The sequence below is a fragment of the Macaca fascicularis genome, chromosome 1 (assembly GCF_037993035.2).
Source record: "Macaca fascicularis isolate 582-1 chromosome 1, T2T-MFA8v1.1".
In the NCBI taxonomy this organism is placed as follows: domain Eukaryota; kingdom Metazoa; phylum Chordata; class Mammalia; order Primates; family Cercopithecidae; genus Macaca; species Macaca fascicularis.
In genome coordinates this window covers 233,100,094-233,127,016 of record NC_088375.1, presented here as the reverse complement: position 1 = coordinate 233,127,016, position 26,923 = coordinate 233,100,094, and the positions used below count along the sequence as shown (strand labels likewise).

The 26,923-nt window shown below is 51.5% G+C and overlaps 1 protein-coding gene across 46 annotated transcripts; it reads right to left on the bottom strand.

The window, feature by feature from the left end:
* Positions 1–286: 286 nt before the first annotated feature.
* Positions 287–26,557, bottom strand: CDK11B (cyclin dependent kinase 11B). Of its 46 annotated transcripts, XM_074023045.1 has the most exons (23): positions 26,511–26,557; positions 26,202–26,437; positions 24,965–25,088; positions 24,846–24,892; positions 22,262–22,377; positions 20,917–21,044; positions 18,580–18,718; positions 12,047–12,183; positions 7,733–7,855; positions 7,250–7,345; positions 7,007–7,165; positions 6,394–6,459; positions 5,625–5,800; positions 3,565–3,655; positions 3,255–3,377; positions 2,829–2,950; positions 2,476–2,581; positions 2,152–2,273; positions 1,959–2,066; positions 1,744–1,860; positions 1,394–1,542; positions 998–1,187; positions 287–917 (listed from the first exon to the last, which is right to left on the bottom strand). In XM_074023045.1, the coding sequence occupies exons 4-23, from the start codon at positions 24,852–24,854 to the stop codon at positions 825–827; spliced, it is 2,370 nt and encodes a 789-aa protein (XP_073879146.1). In that variant the 5' UTR covers positions 24,855–24,892; positions 24,965–25,088; positions 26,202–26,437; positions 26,511–26,557; the 3' UTR covers positions 287–824. The 46 variants fall into 46 exon arrangements, with proteins under 46 accessions (XP_073879146.1, XP_073879135.1, XP_073879142.1 ...); XM_074023034.1 differs by having other exon boundaries at positions 7,694–7,855; positions 26,202–26,557; XM_074023041.1 differs by having other exon boundaries at positions 26,202–26,557.
* Positions 26,558–26,923: the final 366 nt, after the last annotated feature.

Genomic DNA, 26,923 nt, shown 5'->3' with positions numbered 1-26,923 from the left:
CAAGGGGAGCTTCCTGAAGGGAAGCTCGGGATTGGGATGGGTCTCCAGGATCTTCTGCAAGGGGATGTGGGTGGGGGCTGGGAGGATTGGCACAGGGTGGGGGACCACCTTGCCAGAGTGGAGGCCCCCCGGAGATAGGAGCACCCCTCCTGCCTGGGGAAGAGACTGGCCCACGTGGGGTCAGAGGCCACAGCCACCCACCCCACCCTCTTCCCCTAGAGCCTGGTGGTCTGCGACTGCCCTCTCACACATGGTCCCGGGCTACTGAAAGAAGAACACGGGGAGCTTTCCTCCAAGAATATTTTAATACATTTTAAAACTCGTAACAACCTTGTATAAAAACCTGCTGAGGCTGCCAGAATACCTGGGGCTGGGAGTTGGGGGCCGGGGGCCTGTGTGGACAGGGTTGGTCTGGACGAGCGAGTTGGGGCAGGAAAGCATCACTCATCCCAACACAGAAACAGGTCTCCAGCTCCAAAGATGAAACAATCGACCCGACCCCCACCTGCTCCAAATCACGGCCCAGCCAGCCCGGTGTGTCGAGAGTGGGACAGGGCGTGTGGGGGTTTGTGCTGCCCCAAGTAGGTGCCCGCAGATGCCCACCCTCTCCTCCCTGGGCAAGTCAGGGAGACCTGAAAACACAGCTCTTTCCTCCACAACAAGGAAAATGATTTAATTCTACAAATTTACAAACCAAAATACAAAAACAAAACGTGGAACACGAAATAAGATGAGGAGTTCTGAGTCTCATGGCAGCTCCAGCCGCAGTAGCCGCGCCTGTGGTCCCGGCTGAGTTCTCCCCATGACGGGGTCTACTGTGACCTTCAGAACTTGAGGCTGAAGCCGGGGCCCGCGGCTGAGGCCCCCTGGTTCGTGGTGGTAAGGTGGAAGCCCGTCTCCTTCAGGTCGTCGTCACCCTAGGACGAGTCGGCTACCGTGAGGACCCTGCCCAAGCCAGCCCCACCTCTGGGCACGCCCCACCAGCCAGGCCCCTCACCAGCTGGCTATAGCCCAGGCCTCCCTCAGGGGGCCTCGGGCTGGTGCCCCGCTTCACACGCTGCTGCTCACTCTTGGCGGGCCACGTGGGGAACATGGAAGGATCGATGGGGAGGGGGGTCTCGCGGAAATACTCGTGCTTGAGGCCATCCTCAGCGCTGATCCTTCTCCCGGGAAAGTAGGTCAGGAACCTGGGGGGAGGGGACCAGAGGCCCAGGAGGTGCTCGAGTGCTCCACTGGGTCCCCCAGAGATGGGCTGTGTTGGGACAGGGCTCAGGGCATGGGGCACCAGGCACCAGAACAGTTCTGGAAAGTGCTGAGCCAGCAGGTGGGCCTGGGACCGGGAAGCCACCACTATGGCTTGGGACCTCCCGCTGCCCGGCTGCACGGGGCTCACTTGTTCATGAGGTCGAAGCCCTGGTCTGAGAGCAGGGCCCCAAAGCGCTTGCGGAGGTTGTTGTAGGGGTACTCGCTGAAGGTCATCTTCTTCACTGCGGGGAGCTCGTTGTAGCCGGGCCAGATTTTTTCACTGGGGGTCCCCAGGTCCTGAAAGACAGAGGCGTTTCAACAGCCACGCCACGTGGCCCATGGTGTTGGCACCTGTGTCCCAGTAGAGAAGACAAACCACCAGGAGGGCTCTCGGTGGCCCCGGTCCCCATCTCAACCCAGCACCTGTGTGCCCCCCAGCCCCATTCCTGAGGCTCCTCCACAACCCCACAGCACAACTGCAGCGGGGCCCAGACCCACCTTGAACACTTTGTTGATCTGATCGATGTCCGACTTCCCTGGGAACAGAGGCTTCTGAGTCAGCAGCTCCCCGAAGATGCAGCCCACCGACCACATGTCGACGGCCGTGGAGTATTCCTACGAGGACAGGAGAGGCGCTCAGGAGGGCCAGGGCCCGCGGAGCTGTGGGAGACTGCATGGGGGGCAGGGGAGGCTCTCAGATGCCCAGGACTCACCTTGGCACCAAGCAGCAGCTCTGGGGCGCGGTACCACAGGGTCACCACGACCGGGGTGTAGGCCTTCAGAGGAGATCCGTACTCCCGCGCCAACCCGAAGTCACCCACCTGCAAGGACAGATGGGCGGCTGTGGATGGGCCCGGGCAGGTCTCTCCGGGATGGGCCGCTCGGTGGGTGGTGGGGGAGGCTCACCTTGAGGATGCCGGCGTGGCTCAGCAGCAAGTTGGACGTCTTGAGGTCACGGTGCAGGATCCAGTTGTCGTGCAGGTGCTTCACCCCCCGCAGCAGCTGGATCATCAGGGTCTTCACCTCCCCTGGGAGGGAGGGAGACAGGCTCCCATGTGGACCCGACCGCCCCCAGCCCAGGGCATTCAGGGTGGCCCACTCGCCTCAGCAGCAACAGAGGCTTCTCAGGGCTTTCCCTGTGGATGCAGCTGGCCCTCCCTGCAGCAGTGTCACCGCGGGGGTGACCAGGACACTGCTCCCGCTTGTGTGCCAAGAGGCCTGGGGCTGTACCTGGCAGGAAGGGCTGCTTCATGGTCTCCATCAGGCTCTTGAGGTCGTGCTCCACGTAGTTCATCACGATGTAGATCTTGTCCATGTTGCTGCCCACCACGATCTCCTGCAGGGCATGGCTCTGTGGGCACCTCAGGGCCCCCCAACCCCTGCCACCACCTGAACCCGGGAGCAGATGCTGAGGGACAGTAGGACCTCCAGTGCCACCCGGGGGGCGAATGCTTGCTTCTGTGTGGTCTGTGAAGGGCTCCGCTAAGCGCAGGGAAGCACCTGGCCCCAGGACAGCACCAGGACAACATGGGGCCGTGGGAAAAGCTTCTACCCGGGGCTGTGCGTGGTGGGGCCATGCTCACTCTAACGGTGACGATGTTGGGATGCTGGGCCTTGAGGATGGTGTTGATCTCCCTCAGCGACGTGATAGGGAAGCCCTCCTTCTCCTTCTCCATCTTCAGCCGCTTCAGAGCCACAATTTCATCTGTGAAGAAAACAGACGGCACTGAGAGGCATTCTCAAAATCACGGCACCAACAGTGGTTTTGTGGACTTGCTCAGTGAGGATCACAGGCAGTGCCCAAAGTGCATTTCACAGAGGGGGGTCTCGTTCTAGGTGGCGGCACGTGGGCACCAGGAGAACGCCCAGCCGAAGTCATGGCAACACCAACGGACCAAAGGCTTCCACACTCTCAACGCACCACGGACACCCACAGCCACCTACAGCCACCTGGGATCCCAGCGGCCACACTGACTCCATGTCAACTTCCCCAACAGAGCTGGCCTTACCTGGGATCCCAGTGGCTGACTCCCCAAGAGTCCCCGGCTCACACACCTGCTGGGCGGGACGCTGGGAATGCAAACCTGCAGACCAGCCCTGGCGCAGACCACTCCACGCGCTGGGTCTCAGCCCTGTGGGGCAGGCCACCTGCTACTGCGAGGGAGTGGCAAAGCCCCAGGGCCAGGCTGACCTCTGGCTTCTAGAGACGCTGAGAGGTCCAACCTCCAGTAGCTGCTCAGGTGAGGCAGGACCTCTCGGGCGGCCAGGCCTTGCCCCACTTCCCCTTGTCTTTGTGGGGTGAGCCGGGACTCCACCCACCTGTTTTCTTATCTTTTGCTCTGTAGACCACTCCATAGGTGCCCTCCTCGATCCTGTTCAGGCACTGGAACTCCTCGACGCTCCGGCAGCCCTGGGGAGGGAGCGGCTATGTGAGGTCTCAGTGGCCATGCCAGCTGGAAGGAGGGCAGCTGCGTCCACGGGCACGGCACACCTGGCGCAGGGCGGGTGCAGGGCAGAGCTGTGGGACTGGGCAGGGGGTAGGGCCAGGAGCAGCTCAGTTCTCAAAGTCTGTTTCCTTGCAAGACCATGTGACACTTTATTATGAAACAAAACCAGTGTGAACAAAAGGCCATCCCAGCCGGGTGTGAGGGCTCAGGCCTGTAACTCCAGCACTTCGGGAGGGCAAGGCAGGATTGCTTGAGCCTAGGAGTTCAAGACCAGCCTCGCCAACACAGCAAGACTGTTTTCTTTTCTTTTTTCTTTTTTGAGATGGAGTCTCGCTCTGTTACCCAGGCTGGAGTGCAATGGCGAGATCTCGGCTCACTGCAAGCTCCACCTCCTGGGTTCAAGCGATTCTCCTGCCTCAGCCTCCTGAGTAGCTGGGATTACAGGCACGCGCCACCACGCCTGGCTAATTTTTGTATTTTTTTTTCTTTTTGAGACGGAGTCTCGCTCCGTTGCCCAGGCTGGAGTGCAGTGGCCAGATCTTAGCTCACTGCAAGCTCCGCCTCCCGGGTTCACGCCATTCTCCTGCCTCAGCCTCCCAAGTAGCTGGGACTACAGGCGCCCACCACCTCGCCCAGCTAGTTTTTTGTATTTTTAGTAGAGATGGGGTTTCACCGTGTTAGCCAGGATGGTCTCGATCTCCTGACCTCGTGATCCACCCGTCTCGGCCTCCCAAAGTGCTGGGATTACAGGCTTGAGCCACCGCTTCCGGCCTAATTTTTGTATTTTTAGTAGAGATGGGGTTTCACCATGTTGGTCAGGCTGGTCTCAAACTCCTGACCTCATGATCCACCCACCACCTCGGCCTCCCAAAGTGTTGGGATTATGGGCGTGAGCCACTGTGCCCGGACAAAACTGTGTTCTACAAAATTAAAAACTTAGCCAGGCATGGTAGATTGCGCCTGTAGTTCTAGCTACTCAGGAGGCTGAGATGGGAGGATTGTCTGAGCCTGGGAGGTGTAGGCTGCAGTGAGCTATGATTAAGCCACTCCACTCCAGCCTGGGTGACAGAGCCAGACCCAGTCTCCAAAAAAAAAGGCCATCCAGAGAGTGTTCCTGTCAAACTGGGTGTGTCCCCTGCTTGTACCAGGATGACACTGAGGACGGGCACTACCTGCCAGGTGCAGCACGGCGCCCCATGCCAGGGCACCTCCCCCTGGGTGTACCTTGGGGCCGGTGCCCAGGCCGGATGTCACATACTCGGGGTGGCCTGTGGCCCAACGCCCATGCTCAGGAACACTGAGGGGCAGAGGCGCTCACAATGCAGAGAGCAGTCGACAGAGGCCGCATGTGCCAGAGAGAACCTCTCCACCCACAGGCACCACGGAGGGGCCGAGTCCCTGCCGGTCTCCTAGGCCCCCGAGGCCACTGGCACCTTCTCAGGCCTGTCCCTTCCAAATCGCTCCAAGCAATATCCTGCCTCACTGATAGCTGCCTGAACAAAAGGCTTCTGGCCACACACATCTACACTGACTCCCGCAGCCACCATCCAAGCCCTGCACAGATGCTGGTAACAAGGCCTTGATGCCTACATAACCCACCCACGCAGGGGTCAACTGGAGGGCACTGTTCTCCAGCGCGGAGGAGGACACAGCTCAGGTGGCAGTGACAGCAGGGCAGCCGCACGCCCAGGCTGCCTGCCTTCCAAGCTGCGGGCACCTCCCTGTCCACCCAGTTCCGTCCAGCACGAGAAAGAGGCGGGACCCAGAAGCACGAGGGGCCAGCGGCTGTGCCTGCCCCTCACTGCCCCGGTGGGCCCAGCAGCCCTGTGAGGAGACAGACGCCAACACGGGGCCAGGCTTCGCTCAGCCCCTGCGGTAACTCCAACTGCCAATGCAGACAGCGAGCGGCCCGGGGCGAGGGGAGGGCCTGACCTGCAGGGCCGGCAGGTACTTGGGCAGCTCCTGCTTGAGCTCGATGGGTGACAGGGCCGGGGAGTCGGGCACGTAGTCGCCCTCTGTCAGGGCGCTGCTCTGCGGCGTCCCCTCACCCACTTCTTCCTCTGCTTCTTCACTTTCCCCGGAATCTCGGTCAAACCGTGACTCTGGAACTGGAAAAGGTGAACCTAATTATGAAGCTAAGACAAGCAAAGATCACGAACCTCCTCCTGCCCCAGGGACATGAAGCATGTGGCAGGGCTGCCCTGTGTCCTGCTGGGAGGTGCTGGTGCTGGGCTCTCGCCCCCTGGACCCAGGGCACTGAGGCCTAGGAGCGCTGGCGGGCTCGACTGAAAAAGCGCCCAGATGCTGAGCTGGGAGGAGGTACGCGGTGTCCTGCGGGGGACACGCCTGGATCCATGTCCCCCAGGCGGAAGACACAGCCTCACTGCCGGCCGGAGGCCAGGGCAGGCCTCCACTCTGCAGGGACAGGCCGAGCCACCATCTGACTGGCCTCCCCTGTGGGGAACTGGGACTGGGCTTCCTAGCTCCTCGGCCCTGCTGGGCACACAGGACGTCCTTGGTTAGCACTGTGCCTCACTGAGGAACTCGGGCCCCACCGGCACAGACTGGAGCGGCCAATGAATCAGGCAGCCTCCCGGCCCCTGGCGTGCCCCATGCCTTGCAGGACCGGCCGTCTTAAGAGAGGGCCGCTGCACTTGGAGACAGACAAGGAGGGTGCTCTGTCTCCAGGGAGGCCTCTTACCAACCAAGAGGTGGTTTTCATTTTCTCGTTCTTCATCTTCACTCATTTCTTCCTCACTTACTTCTTCTGCAAGAGAAAGGAAGCGTCTGCTCAGACCGGCACTGGGGTGAGTGCTATCACAGGCAGGATGCGGGCTCCGCTTCAGCTAAGCAACAAGTGTTCCCAAGAATCGACACTGAGGCCGGACGCGGTGGCTCACACCTGTAATCCCAGCACTTTGGGAGGCCGAGGCGGGTGGATCACCTGAGGTCAGGAGTTCGAGACCAGCCTAGCCAACATGGTGAAACCCTGACTCGACTAAAAATACAAAAATTAGCCGGGTATGGTGGCCCACGCCTGTAGTCCCAGCTACTTGGGAGGATGAGGCAGGAGGGATCACTTGAACCCGAGAGGCGGAGGTTGCAGTGAGCTGAGATCGTGCCATTGCACTCCAGCCTGGGCAACAGAGCAAGATTCCGTCTCAAAAAACAAACAAAAGAATCGACGTGGAGGTGTCCTGAGAAAGTCCTAGATAGAAGGGAGTTTCAACTCCCCCGCCCACCAGCTATTTCTCTGCAGTTTCTAACACTACAGTGAAGTCACAACACCTCACACAGTCATCGTGGTGACTCACCGGCAGATTGCTCTGACGCCTCCTCAGAGTTGCTGCCGGTCTCCTCTTCCTCCTCTTCCTCCTCCTCCTCCTCCTCCTCTGATTCTTCACTGGTGCTTCCTTCCTCCTCCTCCTCTTCCTCCTCCTCCTCTTCCTCCTCAGAACCTGAGCCTGATTCCGCTGTAGAAAGACAGCAGAGCGGAGGGTGAACTTGGGCCTTCCTGGCAGCAGCGGTCAAGGCCTTGGCCAGGCGGTTCCAGGTACCTGATGAGGACTCGGCTGAGCTGGTCTTCCTCTCGCTGTCGCTGATGTCCTGTAAGTCGGACAGCAGGTCTCTTTCTTCCATTTTCTCTTCTTTTACTTATGAAATAAACCATTAAAAGTGAATTTGGGGAAATGCTTTTTAAACAAACAAGGTAACACCACCCCAAAACTAGTGCCTTTCGCATGATTAACTTCGCTTGGTAAGAAACCAGCTTATCCACAGATGCTGGAAGTCACTTCTCTAATGGGGCCAGTGGCAAAGGTCCCAGCGGATAAACACACGTCCTGTGTCCTGGTTGCACACAGACACTCACGGTCTCTCTCACAACACGAGAGGACTTCAGCCAGCACATCTATCATTTTCTTCTGAAGACATTACTTAGCTGGGCTTTCATTACACGAATCTTACAAATTTATGCCAAACATCCCCCAGAAAAGACTCACACTGTGCTGCCTTCTGCGCAGGCGCCGGCCTGGCCTCACCTGGCTTCCGGCTGTCTCCCAACTCGAACCGCTCCCGTGGCGGCCGCGGCGGGCTTCGACTCCAGTGGCTGGCTTTCACTTTGTCGCCGTAGTCCTCTCTCATCGTTCGGTGATGTGCGGACACTGGCGTGCAGGGCAGAGAGGGAGATGGCACTAGCAACACTGCCTTCCTCAAAAGGCCCCACCTGGGCACAGCTGCCTCGTCTCCCACACCCACACCTGGCAGACACACCCACAGCGCACACACGGTGCTGACGGCATCGGGGTCAGAGGCTAAGAAGCCCAGGGAGAAAAAGCTCCAACCTGGAGGCCGTGAGCCCAAGGACCCAGGTGGACCTTCTAGACTGATCTTCACTGGTCAAAAAGGAAGGGGCGGGAGAAGATTCTGGAAAGATGGAGTAGGAAGCGCTGGGAATCAGTCTCCCCACCTAGATAGCAGTTGCTTCACAGGATCAGTCCTGTGCAACTACCGAAGTGCTCTGTAGTCTATTGAAGGTTTGCAACTTCAGGGGAAATCTTGGCGAGTAAATTGTGATTCATGAATCAACGTCACCTCTTCACACATTTAGTGGCTCCCACCCCACTCCCCCCGTGGCAGGCAGCAGCCTGCATGCAGCTCGCCAGACCCAGGAGGGCAGACGGACACACGTGGGTAGACGGATTGAGGTGGGCAGACGGACACGCACACCCGAGGTCGGTGTGATGACTGTGCGTCCCACCCCAGAGGCATGAAGAGGCAGCAGCCACGGCTGTCCCCCAGGCTGAAGGTACTTCCAGGGCATGAATGCCACATCCCCCTTTGCCCCCTTCATTTCTCTCTTTTCCCCCTTTAGGAGGCAGACACCTCAGGACAAGAACATTAAAAACAGCTGTATTGACGGGAACGTTAAAGAGTGTCTGCACATGACCAGGGAAAGGCATAGGCTCGGAAAAGACCCCTGAAGAGCCCGAGTTTCCACAACAGGCCGACCCCAGACACAGCCCAGCACGACCAAACCAGCACGTGCACAGCCTTGAGTGGTGACCAGGAAGAATCGCATCATGAGATTCAAATGTCCATTTTTTTGACTAAGAAAAACACAAGAGAAACAAAGAAATAGGAGAGTATGTCCCATTCAGAGGGAAAAAAAATAAGCCAACAAGACACCGTTCCTGAAAATCACCTGATGGTAGATGTCCCAGACGAAGACTTAACGAACTGTCTTAACCTTCAGTTCCTCAGAGAACAAAAGGAAGATGTGGAGAAAGTCAAGAAAATGACGCGTGAACACACCGGAAATATCAACAGAGACAGAAGATTCAACGAGAAACCAGAGAGAAATTCCAGAGCTAATAAGTACATATTCACAATAAACACTAAAAAGTAAATATTCACAATAGAAACTCACAAGCAGATGGAGCAGGCAGAGGAAATAATTGGTGAGCCTGAAGATACAACAATAAAATCACGTTGTCTGAGGAAAAAGCAGAAGAGACTGAAGAAAAGTGAGCAGTGCTCAGGGGCCTCGGGGACCCCAACAGATCCGTGGGAGTCCAGGAAGCAGGAGAGGAACAGAGAGGGTATCTGAAGAATTACTTAAAACCCCCCACATTTGATGAAAAACATGAATATAAACATTAGAGAGGCTCAATGAACTCCAGGTAGAATGAAATCCAGAGACCCACACGAAAACCCATTATTAAACAGTTGAAAGCCAAAGCCAAAGAGAATCTTAAAAGAATCCAAGGGATCCTCAATAAGATCATCAGATTTCTCACCAGAAACTTTGGAGGCCAGAAGACAATGGGCTGAAATATTGTAAGTGAAAAGGAAAAACTGTCAGCTAGGCATGAGGGTTCCTTGAGCCCAGGAATTCAAGAGCAGCCTGGGCAATACAGGGAGACCTTGTTTCTACTGAAAAATGAGCCGAGTGTGGTGCCACATGCCTGTCGTCCCAGCCACGTGGGAGGCTGAGGTGGGAAGATTACTTGTGCCCAGGAGTTCGAGGTTGCAGTGAGCTATGATTGCTCCACTGCACTCCATCCTGGACAACCGAACAAGACTCTGTCTCAAAACAACAAAAAAATTATCAACCAAGAACCACGTATCCAGCAACTTTCCTTCGAAGGTGAGACAGAAATGAGGATATTCCCAGATAAACAAAAGCAGAGGGAAGTTCATTACTGCTAGACCTAGACCTGCCCTGAAGAATAAGCTCCAGGGAGTTGTGTGGGGTGTAATGAAAGGACGCGAGACAGAAACCGGAAGCTGGGTGAAGAAATAAAGATCTCCATTAAGGTGAGGACGTGGGTAACTATAAAAGCTCGTGTTATTGTAACAGTGTTTTAGAACTCTACTTTTTATCTTCTATATAACTTAAAAGATTAACACATTTAAAAAGCAGCAATTATTAATCAAAAAGCATTGTTGTGACAATGATTTTTAACTCCACTTTTTGTTTTCTACATAGTTTAACAGGCTAATGCATTTAAAAAGGGATTATTAAGTTTATGGACAATGCATAAAGATGTCATCATTTATGGACAATGTATAAATGTGATCTAGTGATGTCGACAGGAAGTGGGAGTGGAACTGCTAAAGAAGCAGTTTGTTTTTTGTTTTCTTCATTGTGTTTTTATTTCAAAGGGCTGCAGCCTGGGAGCATAGATTTAAGTTGCCCTGAATATACACTCCCCGAGTCAAGTTTTTGTATTTTACTGCAGTTAACTTGGCATTCAATTCGAACTAGTGCATTATAACTGCAGGATGTTCAGTGTAATCGTTACTGTAATCAGAAAGTCGAGAGATATAAAACATAAATGAGAGAGGAATTTAAACATTTCTCTACCAAAAACAACTGAACACAAGACAATTATGTGGAAAATGAGGGGGAGGCAGTAAGGCTAAGAGGTAACAAAGCTTGGTGAGGCGGCTGGCTGCCACCGCCGCCTCCTCCTCCTCCTCCAAGGGTGCAGAAGGAAGGGCCCGCCGACCCCCACCACAGCACGACGCCCCGAGGACTTTGCTGAGTGAGCCGGTCACAAAAGGACAATGACTGCGATTCCATTCACAAGCGGCATCCCGAGCAGCCAAACTGAAAGAAAGTGGGATGGTGGGTGCCGGGACTGGGGACAGGAAGTTGCTGTTTGATGGGGATGGTGTTAATTCTACAAGAAGAGAGTTCTGTGGATAGATGGTTGCACAACACTGTGAATGCATTAATACCACTGAATTCTACACTTGAAATAGTGAAGATGAGGCCGGGCGCGGTGGCTCAAGCCTGTAATCCCAGCACTTTGGGAGGCTGAGACGGGCGGATCACGAGGTCAGGAGATCGAGACCATCCTGGCTAACACAGTGAAACCCCGTCTCTACTAAAAAATACAAAAAAACTAGCCGGGCGAGGTGGCAGGCGCCTGTAGTCCCAGCTACTCGGGAGGCTGAGGCAGGAGAATGGCGTAAACCAGGGAGGCGGAGCTTGCAGTGAGCTGAGATCCGGCCACTGCACTCCAGCCTGGGCGACAGAGCGAGACTCCGTCTCAAAAAAAAAAAAAAAAAAAAAAAAGAAATAGTGAAGATGGTACATTTTACAATATACATGTTTTATCACAGTTTCTAAAAACTGGGGAAATAAAAAAGGAAGGGGTGGCCAGCTGCGGTGGCTCATGCCTGTAATCCTAGCACTTGGAGAGGTAGAGGCAGGCGGATCACTTGATGTCAGGAGTTTGCGACCAGCCTGGCCAATATGGCGAAACCCTGTCTCCACGAAAAATAAAAAATTAGCTGGGCGTGCTGGCGGGCGCCTGTAAACCCAGCTACTCCACAGGCTGAGGCAGGAGGATTGCTTGAACCCTGGAGGCGGAGGTTGCAGTGAGCCGAGATAGTACCACGGGGCTCCAGCTTGGGTGACAGAGCGAGACTCCGTCTTAAAAAAAAATAAAAAGGCAGGGGCAGGCCTGTGATCCCAACACTTTGGGAGGCCGAGGCAGGTGGATCACTTGAGGTCTAGAGTTCGAGACAAGCCTGGTCAACATGGTGAAACCCTGTCTCTACTAAAAATACAAAAAATGAGCTGAACATGGTGGCGGGTGCCTGTCATCCCTGCTACTCGGGAGGCTGAGGCAGAATCACGTGAACCCAGGAGGCAGAGGTTGCAGGGAGCCGAGATCGCGCCATTGCACTTCAATTTGGGTGACAAGAGCAAAACTCTCCCAAAAAAAGGCGGGGGCAAAACCGAGCACAGGGACCAAGCACCCGCCTGTGAGAGCAAGTGCCCGACACCAGGGGGCAGCAGACACGCGTCCGCCGAGCGCAGCCGCCGCCGCGCCGCCTACCTTCCCTGCGGGCCTCCCGCTCCTTGCGCCGCTCCTCCGCCCGCCGCTCGCGCTCCTTCTGCTCCCGCTGCTCCTTCTGCTGCTCCCGCATCTTGCGCTCCCGCTCCCGCTTCCTTTCTAACTGCTCCAGGCGGTCCCTGGAAGAGGCACACGCCATCATTCCCTCTAAACAGAGAGCTTGCTATCGCGTTTTTGCCCAAATTTGTCAACTGGCTTTCTATGCAGTTCGATACACGGAGAGTTTTTCTTTTACTTTCCTTTTTTTTTGGGACGGAGTCTCGCTCTGTCCCCCAGGCTGGAGTGCGGTGGCGCAATCTCGGCAACCTCCGCCTTCCGGGTCCCAGCGATTCTCCTGCCTCAGCCTCCCGAGTAGCTGGGACTACAGGTGCCCACCACTCCCAGCTAATTTTCGCATTTTTAGTAGAGACGGGGTTTTGCCGTGTTGACCAGAATGGTCCCGATCTCCTGACACATGATCCACCCGCCTCAGCCTTTCAAAGTGCTGGGATTACAGGTGTGAGCCACCGCGCCCGGCCGCTTTTCTTTTATTTTATTTATTTTTTTTTTTGAGACGGAGTCTTGCTCTGTAGCCCGGGCTGGAGTGCAGTGGCCGGATCTCAGCTCACTGCAAGCTCCGCCTCCCGGGTTCACGCCATTCTCCTGCCTCAGCCTCCCGAGTAGCTGGGACTACAGGCGCCCACCACCTCCACCGGCTAGTTTTTTGTATTTTTAGTAGAGACGGGGTTTCACCGTGTTCGCCAGGATGGTCTCGATCTCCTGACCTCGTGATCCGCCCGTCTCGGCCTCCCAAAGTGCTGGGATTACAGGCTTGAGCCACCGCGCCCGGCCTCTTTTTTTTTTTTTTTGAGACAGCGTCTTACTCAGTTGCCCAGGCTGGAGTGCGGTGGCACGATCTCGGCTCACTGCAGCCTCCGCCTCCTGGGTTCAAGCGATTCTCGTGTCTTATCCACCCGAGTTGCTGGAATTACAGGCGTGTGTTACCACACAAGGCTAATTTTTGCATTTTTAGTAGAGACAGGGTCTTGAACTCCTGGCCTCAAGTGATCCTCCTGCCTCTGCCTCCCACAGTGCTGCGATTACAGGCATGAGCCACTTTGCCCGCCAATATACACATTCTGAGAGCTCTGTCCCCAGTGAGTCACACGAGTAGTCTGGGAGATGTAGTGAAACCCCGTCTCTACAAAAATCAGAAAACTAGCTGGGCACGGTGGTGTGCACCGCTGATCCCAACTACTCAGGAGGCCGAGGTGAGAGGACTGCTTGACCAGGAGTGAGACCTTGTCTCGAAAAACAAACAAAAAGACACCCCACTGGTTCTGGCATATTTCTGTTTAGCAGCTCTAAAACAGAGCATTTCCTTCAGTATGTATGACAACCAAATTTAAACCCAAATTAACTATGAGATAAATCTGCACAGGCTAAAAACAAAACAAAACAAAACAAAACAAAAACCCCAGCAGAAAAGCCTGTTAGGAATAGTGGGGATGAGGCCACAGACTCAGGCCAAGGCCCCGGTGCTGACCGTGACTCAATGGATTGTCTGGGCACATGGACCCCAGACCACTTCCCACCTATGTGGGCACGAACATGATAAGGGAGGGGCAGGGGAAGCTCCCTAAAAAGGCGTCATTGCGAATGTAGGAGCTATGAGTGACCGAGTATCTGCAGTTGGCTGCATCATAAAGCAGCCAAATAACTAACATTGATCCGTGAGAATCAATTTTTCGTGTTCTTCTAGAGTTAAGCCCAGATATAATATGAAAAATACGCTTTTAGAAAAAAGTATCGGCCGGGCGCGGTGGCTCAAGCCTGTAATCCCAGCACTTTGGGAGGCCGAGACGGGCGGATCACGAGGTCAGGAGATCGAGACCATCCTGGCTAACACAGTGAAACCCCGTCTCTACTAAAAAATACAAAAAACTAGCCGGGTGAGGTGGCAGGCGCCTGTAGTCCCAGCTACTCGGGAGGCTGAGGCAGGAGAATGGCGTAGACCCGGGAGGCGGAGCTTGCAGTGAGCTGAGATCCGGCCACTGCACTCCAGCCTGGGCGACAGAGCGAGACTCTGTCTCCAAAAAAAAAAAAAAAAAAAAAAAAAAAAGGTATCACTATACACACAGAGAAATGAACACACCTAAGAAATGGGAACAATGGAAAAAGGCCTCCAGTCTAGCAGTGCACAGCACTGTGCCAACGCTGGTCTACATCGGATGTCACCGCTGGAGGAGGCTGGATGGAGGCTTCCAGGATTCCAGGTGCTACTTTCAAATTCTCGTGAATCCTAAACTACTTCAAAGTAAAAGCTGACAAATAAAATTCGACCACTGAATCCAATGATTTCTAGCAAATTGATGAAGTTCTGCAACCATCAGTCACCACGAGCCAGTTTTCGGCATTTCCATCACCAACCCCGTTCCTCATGGGCACCTGTAGTCCAGGACCCAGCACTCCGGGCGACTGTTCTGCCATCTCTATAGTTTCTGCACGGCAGGGTCTGCTGCTTTCCTTCCTTCTCATCTCTTCGGGTGAAGAAAGCCTTGGTTAATGTAATAACCTTTTTTGATGTAAGTGCCTTCTCTAAGCATTGCTGTAGCTGCATCTCTAAATTTTGACACTTTCTTTTCTTTTTTTTTCTTGACAGAGTCTTGCTTTGTCACCCAGGCTGCAGTGCAGTGGCCTGATCTCTACTCACTGCAAGCTCCGCCTCCCGGGTTCACGCCATTCTCCTGCCTCAGCCTCCTGAGTGGCTGGGACTACAGCTGCCTGCCACTACGCCCGGCTAATTTTTTGTATTTTTAGTAGAGACAGGGTTTCACTGTGCTAGCCAGGATGGTCTTGATCTGACCTCATGATCTGCCTACCTCGGCCTCCCTAAGTGTTGGGATTACAGGCGTGAACCACTGCGCCTGGCCACATTGTTTTCAATTTTATTTACTCCAAAATATTTTGTTTTCCTTATAATTATTTCTATGAGCCATGGGTTATTCAGAATCGTGTTGTTAGATTTCCTAACGTTTGAAGATTTCCCCAGGTTTCTTTCTGTTGTTAATTTCTAATTTAATTCTTTTGTAGTGCAATGGCACAATCTCGGCTCACTGCAACCTCCCCCTCCCAGGTTCAAGCAATTCGCCTGCCTCAGCCTCCCGAGTAGCTGGTGTTACAGGTGCCCGCCAGCATCCTTGGCTAATTTTTGCACTTTTAGTAGAGATGGGGTTTTACCATGTTGGCCAGGCTGGTCTCGAGCTCCTGACCTCAGATGATCTGCCCACCTTGGTCTCCCAAAGTGCTGGGTTTGCAGGCACGAGCCACTGTGCCCGGCTGACATTTCCAACTCTAATTAATAAATGATGGATTTCTTTCCATTCGATCAGTGTTTGCTTCACGGATTTTGGGCTCTGTGGTTAGATGCATTCGCACGTGTCACTGCTGCTTCTTCCCGCTGCATTGGCCTTTTTGTGGCTGTGAAGTCCTTGCTCCTTGTTGTTTCTAGCTTTTTTTTTTTGAGACAGGGTCTTGCTCTGTCGCCCAGACTGGAGTGCAGTGGCACAATCTCAGCTCACTGCAAGCTCCATCTCACTAGTTCAAGTGATTCTCATAACTGCGCCTCCCGAGGAGCTGGGATTACAGGCATGCGCCACCACACCCAGTTGATTTTTGTATTTTTAGTAGAGATGGGGTTTCACCATGTTGGCCAGGGTGGTTTCTAATATTTCTTAACATATGTTTTATCTGGTATGAGTACAGCCATTCAAGCTCTCCTATGAGAGCTAGTGTTTCTACACTGCCCCTTTTCCCGTTCTCTAGGAGACAGCATACAGTTAGATCTTGTTTTTCTATCTGATAATCGGCCCTGTCTGTTTGGGGCACAGACCTTTCACATGTCATGTAATTACACACACGCTTGGATTTACTGTTTTTGCTTTGCTCCGTGTCTTTTTTATTCTTCCCTTTATGATTTTAAATTACATATGTTTAGCATACCATACCATTTTAATCTGTTATTTGTAATTTCTAAAAAGTTGTTTTCTTAGTGGCTGCTCTAGAGATCACAGTATGCCTCACAATACTAGCTGAATTCCAGTAAAATATAAAGCTGTTGTAATACAGCTTCATTCTCTCTTCTTTGTGCAGTTCATTTGTGTTATATGCCATGACAACACCGTGTAATTATTTTATACAACCGTAGTTCCAGTAAAACCTAACATATGAGGAGAGATATTTATAGGATATTGATGTCAACCTACACTTGCTATCTGCAGCGCCTGTCCTTCCTTCCTGAGGATTCAAGTTACCGTCTGGTGTCATTTCCATTCAACTTGAAGGTCTTCCTTTAGTATTTCCTTTAAGGCAGGTCTCGCCAACAATGAATTTCACCAGTCTTTGCTTCTCAGAGAATGCTGTCTTTCATTCCCTTTCACTTGGGTAGAACCGTTTTGATTCCTGGCTGACGGTTCTTCTCTTTGAGCAGTTTGAGTGCGCCACTCCACTGCCTTCTGGCCTCCATTGTTTCTAAGAAGTCAGCGGCTGGCGGTATTGAAGCTCCACTTTCATGGGATTGGTCATTCTTCTCTGAGGCTTTTCAACATTTTGTCTTTGGCTTTCGCCAGTTTGACTATGATGTGACTTTGTATTTATTCTAGTTCAAACTTCCTGCGCTCTTCAATGTGCAGATTTTTTTTTAAATTCAAATTTGGGAAGTTTTTAACCATTACTGTAAAAAATGTATTTCCTCTCTCCTGGAACCCCCATTGGACGTGTTTCGGCACAGCAGATGTTGTACCACAGGTTTCTGAGGCTCTGTTCATTTTTCTTGTTTTTTCTCTCTGTTCTTCAGAATGGATAATTTCTGCTGCTCCATAGACAGGCTGTTTCCAAGCCTTTACTAAATTCAACATCTGGACACTCAGACAGTTTCTACTGATGATCTTCTTCAATACGGGTCACACTGTCATACTTCTTTGTATTTTAGATGATCCATTTGTAGCAGTTCTGGATTCTAAGTTTTCCCTTTAGTTGTTACCATCGAGGCCTGTCTGGTTGTCTGTGAAATCTATCTCCCTCATAGCTTATGGCCACCCCTATTCTTTCCCATAAGCCTATTTTAATTTTCAACCTTGGCTTCCTAGGAGTCAAGGTTGCCCACTGCTCTAAATGGAGTAACCCCTTCCAAGGCAGCAAGGAAACTGCAGGTCCTGCGGCTGCCCTGTCCCAGTGGAACCTCCGTGCTTCCCAAGTGCAGAGTGGAGGCAGTAGAGGGAGCAGCTCTCAGGCCAGAAGGTCAGAAGGTCAGATTCTTACTACTTTCACCCACAGTCAGCAGTTCTTCAAGCATCGGTGCTTCTCAGATTATCCTTATCAGTTTGTTTTTTGTCAGAGACAAGGTTTCCCTACGTTGCCCAGGCTGGCCTCATGCAGTCCTCTGGCCTTGGCCTCCCAAGTAGCATATGCTACCACACCCAGTTCTGGATTGGCTGATCTCAACTGGCCCTACCCACAAGTCTGCCCCCAACACTTTTCGCTCCTTCACTCTCCCGTCTATCCCTTCTGGGAAATCAATGACAGCCCAAATTTCATCTACCAACCTCCACACTTCTATCCCAAGCTCCACTCTCGTGGGACAAGGCACACTTGGTGTCTGGCACAGGGCTTGGCCTACATGAATGTTTCACACACTAACAGGAACTTGGCCAACTGAAACCTTGCCCACCCCCAAGTGGTCTCGGACCTTGACCTCTGGGCCTCAGTGTCTCCCACACTCTTTGGCATCAACAAGAACCAGTGCCCTTTCATCATCTTTACATGCTGTGCACCCAGCCCTGGCTGCTGAAAGCCAGTCTGAAGTGGAAGGGCCACCCACGCCCTCACCCTTCCTGAAGCAGCTTGCAAGCTTTCTCTGGACTCACTCTCAAGGCAGAGATGGGCCTGCTTGCACCTGGCCTGTAGCCTTTTCCTGGTTCATAAAACAGATGCGGGGCTACACCGATGTTCTTTCTTATGAATCTGAGCTTATAAAGGGGAACGAACATACAGACTAATGCCCAGGAGTCCTAGGAGTCCAGTGTCCCGATTTCCAGACTGTTTCAAGGTTTTTGGGATCCCCCTTCTTCTTTTTTTTTGAGACAGAGTCTCACTCTGTCAACCAGGCTGGAGTGCAGTAGCGCAATCACGGCTTACTGCAGCCTTGACCATCCAGGCTCGAGGGATCCTCCCACCTCAGCCTCCTAAAGTGCTGGGATAAAGTGAGCCACCGCACCCAGCCGGACGTGCAGATTTCTGATCCCTTCATTGTCTTCCCTCAATCAAATTACCCCCGTTCTTGACTTCCAGATGCAGTAAAAACTCACTCCCTCAGGACAGTTCTCTTGGTCAGCCTCGTCCAGTGTTCACTGTGCTGTTTCTATCTACCACTTCTGCACCAAATGTGACTTCTATTGCCAAATTCTTCTTCATTGCTGTGACGGGACACACCACCACAACCCTTTCATTAAAGTCCTCAACTGACCCAGCCCGCTCACCTTTCTCTCCTGGAATGCTCCCTTGCCATTTCCCTTCTCTTCTGTCTTTCCCATTCCCGGCGAGCTTTATCCTGTTCTTCTCGATGTCGTTTCCGACGTTCGTGCTCTCTTTCTTTTTCTTTCACTCTAGCGTGCTTCCCTAATGAGAAATAATGAGTCATGCAAAGAAATCTCACTTCAAAAATTTCACATGAGGCCAGGCATGGTGGCTCATGCGTGTAATCCCAGCACTTTGGGAGGCTGGGGCGGGCGGATCACCTGAGGTCAGGAGTTCAAGACCAGCCTGGCCAACATGGTGAAACCCTGTCTGTATTAAAAATACAAAACTTAGCCGGGCATGGTGGTGGGCGCCTGTAATCCCAGCTACTAAAGGAGGCTGAGGCAGGAGAATCGCTTGAATCTGGGAGGCGGAGGTTGCGGCGAGCCAAAATCACACCACTGCACTCCAGCCTGGATGAAAGAGTGAGACTCCGTCTCAAAAAAAAAAAAAAAAAAAACCCACATGAAAATGAAATTGAATCAAGAACATTAAATATTTAAATAATGATGCTAACGTTAAGTAACAATCATCTTTTTTTTTTTTTTTTTTTTTTTTAAAGAGACAGGGTCTCCCTGTATCAGCCAGGCTGGTCTTGAACTCCTGGGATCAAACGATCCTCCGTCCTTGTCCTCCCAAAGTGCTGGGATTACAGGCCTGGGCCACTGCACCCAGCCAAATAATCATGATTTTATGTTAAATAAAAAACTTTGAAAATAGAAAACTATCTGCAACAAGCATGTAATTACAAAGAAAGAAGAAAAACGAAAAACAATTCTGCTATCACAGAAGAGCAGAATTGTAATATTCATCTTTTTTTTTTTTTTTTTGAGAGGGAGTCTCGCTCTGTCGCCCAGGCTGGAGTGCAGTGGTGCGTTATCTGCTCACTGCAAGCTCCGCCTCCCAGGTTCACGCCATTCTCCTGCCTCAGCCTCCTAAGTAGCTGGGACTACAAGCGCCGCCACCACGCCTGGCTAATTTTTTGTATTTTTTAGTAGAGACGAGGTTTCACCGTGTTAGCCAGGATGGTCTCAATCTCCTGACCTCATGATCTGCCCGCCTCAGCCTTCCAAAGTGCTGGGATTACAGGCATGAGCCACCGTGCGTGGTCGTATTATTCATCTTTTAAAAATTTTCTACGCTGAATAAACTATGATTATTAGTTTTGTTTTTTTTTTTTTTCTTTTTTTTTTGAGACGGAGTCTCGCTCTGTCACCCAGGCTGGAGTGCAGTGGCCGGATCTCAGCTCACTGCAAGCTCCGCCCCCCGGGTTTACGCCATTCTCCTGCCTCAGCCTCCCGAGTAGCTGGGACTACAGGCGCCCGCCACCTTGCCCGGCTAGTTTTTTGTATTTTTTAGTAGAGGCGGGGTTTCACTGTGTTAGCCAGGATGGTCTCGATCTCCTGACCTCGTGATCCGCCCGTCTCGGCCTCCCAAAGTGCTGGGATTACAGGCTTGAGCTACCGCGCCCGGCCAATTATTAGTTTTATAATAAAAAAAAATCACTATTCGTAAAGACTACAGAAAAAAGCTTTGCTATCAGCAGGCTTCTACACCGTGCAATGAAGCCACATTAATTTATCAAATGTATTTATTTATTTATTTTTTTTTTTTGAGACGGAGTCTCGCTCTGTTACCCAGGCTGGAGTACAGTGGCCGGATCTCAGCTCACTGCAAGCTCCGTCTCCCAGGTTTATGCCATTCTCCTGCCTCAGCCTCCCGAGTAGCTGGGACTACAGGCGCTCGCCACCTCGCCCGGCTAGTTTTTTGTATTTTTTAGTAGAGATGGGGTTTCACCATGTTAGCCAGGATGGTCTCGATCTCCTGACCTCGTGATCCGCCCGTCTCGGCCTCCCAAAGTGCTGGGATTACAGGCTTGAGCCACCGCGCCCGGCATCAAATGTATTTATAATAATGAGATTTAAATCAGGCTCCAGGTCCAATTTTCCTAACACCTGTAAGAACCTCCTCATGTTGGTATGAGATCAAACAACTGCTCAAGCCAAACCCATTCTCTGGACTTGACCAAATACCCATGTTGGGGGTGTTTTCCTCCTACACTTGTTGAATTAAGGGCATTTTAAATGTAAACAAACTGCTCCCAAACAATATAACGGGGGAGAGAAAACCCCAGAGGAAAAAAGGACTAGCCCTCCTGAATGGTCTGGGACACACTCATGCTGTCGGCCAGAGTTTGCTCTCTCTAGTTTTTCAGTGGTGCTCTGGGGAAGGCAGAAGAGTAAGAACAGGAAAGAAACAGCACTTGAACATGATGTCAAAGAAAGTAAATGCTTTTGTACCCCCTTCTGCTGAATGGCTACGATGCCTACGTTTCTCTTTTCTCTTTTCATCTTTTCTGTGATGAGCTTTTTCTTTCCGAGACATTTGCTGGGGTGGTTTGATGGCCAAAGAATCATCTTCCTCTCCTCTGAAATAAAACACAACAGCACTGTGTCACGCTTGAGAAAGTGCAAAGAAACATGAGGCTATTATGAGATTTCTTCAACCCAGAAAAACGCAGGATTCAGATAGGAACGAAGCTGAAACATCATTTAAAAAATTACAGTAACTCTCCAACTTTAGGCGTCTTTTTTTTTTGAGACGGAGTCTCACTCTGTCGCCCAGGCTGGAGTGCAGTAGCGTCATCTCGGCTCACTGCAAGCTCCGCCTCCTGGGATCACGCCATTCTCCTGCCTCAGCCTCCCGAGTAGCTACAGGACTACAGGCGCCGCCACCACACCCGGCTAATTTTTTCTATTTTTAGTAAAGACAAGGGTTTCACTGTGTTAGCCAGGATGGTCTCGATCTCCTGACCTCGTGATCTGCCTTCCTAGGCCTCCCAAAATGATGGGATTATAGGCATGAGCCACCGTGTCCGGCCTTTTTTTCCTTTTAAGACGGGGTTTCACCATGTTGGTCAGACTGGTCTCCAACTCCTGACCTCAGGTGATCAGCCCACCTTGGCCTCCAAAAGTGCTGAGATTACAGGCGTGAGCCACCGCACCTGGCCTGTGCAAAATCCTATATAGTAAATTTTATTAATCATTGTAACACATGGCAAAGTTCTTTACAGGAAGAAGGGGCAAGGGTGTGGAGGGCCACAGATAACACATGAGAGTCAGTCACAACTGTGACATAAAAACCTCAATAGTTATGCTGTGTCACAGTAACCCTAGGAAAGAGCAAACCTCAACAGTTACAACAGCACACCCTGTCACAGTAACTCTAGAAAAGAGTACACCTCGGCCAGGCAAGGTGGCTCAAGCCTGGAATCCCAGCATTTTGGGAGGCTGAGTCTGGTGATCACAAGGTCAGGAGATTGAGACCATCCTGCTTGACATGGTGAAACCCCATTTCTACTAAAAATACAGAAAATTAGCCGGGCGAGGTGACGGTCCCAGCTACTCGGGAGGGTGAGGCAGGAGAATGGTGTGAACCCAGAAGGCGGAGCTTGCAGTGAGGGGAGATCGCACCACTGCACTCCAGCCCAGGCGGGCAACAGAGCGAGACTCTGAGACTCTGTCTCAAAAAAACCAGAGTCCCCCTCAGTAGTTACAACAGCAGGCAGTTGTCACAGTAACCCTAGGAAGGACCTGCAAGGCCACGCTGTGCGCAGCTTGCTCTTGCACCTCTGCATCCGCTCACCTGTCTTCCATGGAGTCTTCTCTTCTATATGGGGAGTTCCTTATTGTGATCTCCATGCGGTGATCTCTCAGCTCCCCCTCCTCAAGGGAATCCCGCTTGGAATCCCGGTCATCAGACTAAGAAGCAAAGATAAAGCTAATCATTTTCTTTATACCTTTTTTTCCTTCATAGATAGAAGTATTTTTAATAATAATCAAACCTGGACAACATCCAAAAACAAACTTTCATATATACTCTGAATGAGCCAGTGTTATAAAATATAAACAACTTGTGGCCGGGCACGGTGGCTCACACTTGTAATCCGAGCACTTTGGGAGGCCGAGGCAGGCTGATCACGAGGTCAGGAGCTCGAGACCAGCCTGGACAACACAGTGAAACCCTGTCTCTACTAAAAATACAAAAATTAGCTGGGCGTGGTGGCAGTGCCAGTAAGTCCAGCTACTCGGAGGCTGAGGCAGGAGAACGGCTTCAACCCGGGAAGTGAACATTGCAGTGAGCCGAGATCACACCACTGCACTCCAGCCTGGGCGACAGAGCTAGACTCTGTCTCGGGACAAAAAAAAAAACAAAAAACTTTCACTCAAATCGCAACACATTAAAATTACAACTCTCGGCCGGGCACAGTGGCTCACGCCTGTAATCCCAGCACTTTGGGAGGCCGAGGCAGGCGGATCACGAGGTCAGGAGATTGAGACCATCCTGGCTAACACGGTGAAACCCCGTCTCTACTAAAAATACAAAAAACTAGCCGGGCATGGTGGCGGGCGTCTGTAGTCTCAGCTACTTGGGAGGCTGAGGCAGGAGAATGGCATAAACCCCGGAGGCGGAGCTTGCAGTGAGCAGAGATCCGGCCACTGCACTCCAGCCTGGGTGACAGAGCGAGACTCCGTCTCAAAAAACAAAACAAAACAAACAAACAAAAAAATTACAACTCTCTGTACTCTGAAACCTGAGAAATTAAAAAATAGCATATATGACAAGAGACATTAGACTCTATGCCAAGTATGTTAGTTGCTTATATGAGCCAAAAATGAGTCTTAAGACGTATCCTACAAACCAAATACTTTGTGATACCTCATATAGTAGAGGCATACCTTGGAGATATTCTGGGTTTGGCTCCAGACCACCACAATAAAGTGAGTCACACAAATTTTTGGTTTCCCAATGCATATAAAAGTTTGGTTTAGGCCGGGCATGGTGGCTCACGCCTGTAATCCCAGCACTTTGGGACTCTGAGGCAGGTGGATAACCTGAGGTCAGGAGTTCGAGACCAGCCTGATCAACAAAGTGAAAGCCCAACTCTACTAAAAACACAAAAATTAGTCGAGCATGGTGGCAGGCACCTGTAGTCCCAACTACTTGGGAGGCTGAGACAGGAGAATCGTTTGAACCCAGGAGGCGGAGGTGGCAATGAGCCGAGATCACACCACTGCACTCCAGCCTGGGCAATGGAGCAAGACTTGTCTCAGGAAAAAAAAAACAAAAAATGCTGGGTGTGATGGCTTATGCCTATAATCCCAGCACTTTGGGAGGCCGAGGCAGGCGGATCACAAGGTCAGGAGATTGAGACCATCCTGGCTAACACGGTGAGACCCCATCTCTAGTAAAAAATACAAAAAATCAGCTGGATATATTGGTGGGTGCCTGTAGTCCCAGCTACTCAGGAGGCTGAGGCAGGAGAATGGCATGAACCCGGGAGGTGGAGCTTGCAGTGAGCCAAGATCGCGCCACTGCACTCCAGCCTGGGCAACACAGCGAGACTCCATCTCAAAATAAATAAATAAATAAGAAAACTCGGCCGGGCATGGTGGCTCATGCCTGTAATCCCAGCACTTTGGGAGGCCGAGGCAGGCGGATCACAAGGTCAGGAGATTGAGACCACAGAGAAACCCCGTATCTACTAAAAATACAAAAAATTTGGCGGGTGTCTGTAGTCCCAGCTATTCTGGAGGCTGAGGTAGGAGAACGGTGTGAACCTGGGAGGCAGAGCTTGCAGTGAGCCGAGATTGCGCCACCGTACTCCACCCTGGGCGACAGAGCAAGACTCCGTCTCAAAAAAAAAAAAAAAAAAAAAAAAAATTTAAAAACTCTAACATAGTGAGCACATGCTATTGCAAAAACGCGCAATGCAGAGTTTGCTATACACCTTTAACTTGGAAAAATTACAAAATCTGTGAAGCACGATAAAGTGAAGTCTAATACAACAAGGTATGCCTGTACTCACAAACATCTCAAATGATGCTACAAATCTTAGCAAAAGAGGTACTTTGCCAATGCCTCTTACCAAATTCCTGAAAAGGTTTACCGAGTACATTACTATGCAAACCAAGAAAGATGTAAAATATTTATATTAATTTCAAGGCAAGTTCCCACTATATTAAAAATACTTAGAGATAGTATTATGAATGTACTAATGATGAAATGAGAAAAATTAGTCCAGTTTTGCTAATGACTTAACATTCAAAATATTTTATTCTCCATGTATGCTCAATCTAGATACAGCTTTAGTGTGTTAAATCCGCCTTTAATGTCAACTGAATATTTAAATGTTTTTGTTAATTTTTGTAATAGATTTTGGGCTCACCTGTGACATTTGGAAGTACAAAAGAACTTCACCGAAGAAGCGTTGTTCTAATGGAAAAATGAGGGCAAAGAAATTAAATCTCCTTTAAGAAAACCACTTACTTAAAAAATATGGCTTACATTTTTTAAGCGTTTTATCTCTGCTTTCTCCTCTTGTTCCTTCCTTCGTTTCTTTTCCTGAAGAATTTCATCTAAAGTTTTCACTTTCCAAGAGTCCTTTTCATCACCCATTTGAGTTAAAACACTGCAAAAAGAAAAATAATTCAGCCTACATCAGGACACAGCAAGCTATGGTGCTCTGTTGTTTCTGAACACTTGAACCTAGTCACTTTTGGGCATTCAGAATAAATCCTCATTAAGAATAAGAAGTTGTGGCCTGGCGCAGTGGCTCAAGACAGTAACCCTAGCACTTTGGGAGGCCAAGGCGGATGGATCACTTGAGCTCAGGAGTTCAAGACCAGCCTGCGCAACATGGCAAAACCTCGTCTCTACAGAAAACACAAAAATTAGTTGAGTGTGGTGGCGCGTGCCTGTATTCTGTTACTTAGGGAGCAGAAGCAGGAGGATCACTCGAATCAGAGAGGTCAAGGCTGCGGTGAGCCAAGACTGCGCCACTGCACTCCAGCCTGGATGACAAAGTAAGACTTGGTTAAAAAAAAAAAAAAAGTTGTAGGCTGAGGCAGGTGGATCACAAAGTCAGGAGTTCAAGACCAGCCTGGCCAACACGGCGAAACCCCTGTCTCTACTAAAAATACAAAACTTAGCTGGGCGTGGTGGCAGATGCCTGTAATCCCAGCTACTCAGGAGGCTGAGGCAGAAGAATCGCTTGAATCCGAAAGGCGGAGGTTCCAGTGAGCCGAGGCCCCGTCACTGCACAAGACCCTATCTAAAAAAAAAAAAAAAAAAAAAAAAAAAAAAAGGAAGAAAAAAGAAGGATAAGTTGTAAGCCAGGGGCAAGGTGGCAAGCGCCCGAGGGCCTGTAGTTCTAGGTACTCTGCAAGCTTGAGATAGGAGGACCGATTGAGCCCAGGAGTTCCAGGCTGAAGTGCGCTTGTGAACAGTCACTGCACTGTAGCATGGGCGACAAAAAAGCGTTCTGAAAAATGACCGCTTGAAATCAAATCTCGTTTCTGTCATTCTTGCATGGTCTTAGGTAACGTAATTCACCTCAGTTTAGTCTTCTGTACAACCAGAATAACACGACCTACGTGACAGTATCGATCGCGGATTAAAGATCGTCCGTTTAAAGGCTCTTAACTCATGACCTGCCACTCATCAAACACTGCTTTTACTGTCAGAATCTGCTAGAAGGACCACATGGACTACGTGAAGCCACTAGCACACTGGACAGCTGCACCTTGAGACCGGGGAGACGCTCCGAGATGTGCTCGCGAACAAGGCCACCTGACCCGGGCAGTGGGCTATCTCCTTGGGTGCAGTCACGCACACTTGAGGTTCAGCCTGGCAGACGCTGGCTCCAGAGAGCGTTTGGGTCCGCCGCCTCCACCACCCGAAGTTCGGTGCGGGATGAGACTGTCCGCGGAAGCCAGGGTATCGCTCGCCCCCGGGACCAGGTCCGCCCCGCTCCGAGGCCTGCTCGGAAGAAAGACCTCGGTGCGCAGTTCTCGCCGCGCTCCCACACCTGGTCTGCCCAATCGGAACTCACCCCTACGCCGCCGCCGCTGCCGCCGGTCCCGGAGCCAGAGAAGAAACAGCTACCGGCGCGCGCCAGGAGTATCGTCACTTCCTGTATTGGCGCGTAATCATGACACAATAGCCGGCCTCCGGCCCAGAATTCGAGACAACGACAGGGGTTCCCTCTGTGTGGCACTTCCTGTGCCTGCGCGGGATGATGACGCATAAGACAGCGCTTGCTCAGATCCAGGACTCCGGAAGAAACAGCGCCGTGAACTGCACTTCCGACTTCGGCGCGGGCTGATGACGCAAGCATCGGGGCGCCGAGCGGAGCGACTCCTACTTTGGGAGCAGTTTGCGCCTGCGCAGAACGCGTGGCCGGCTTCCGGAATCCGACCGGGACTTTCCCGGTAGCGAAGCCCGCGCCTTGCGATCGGAGTGCCT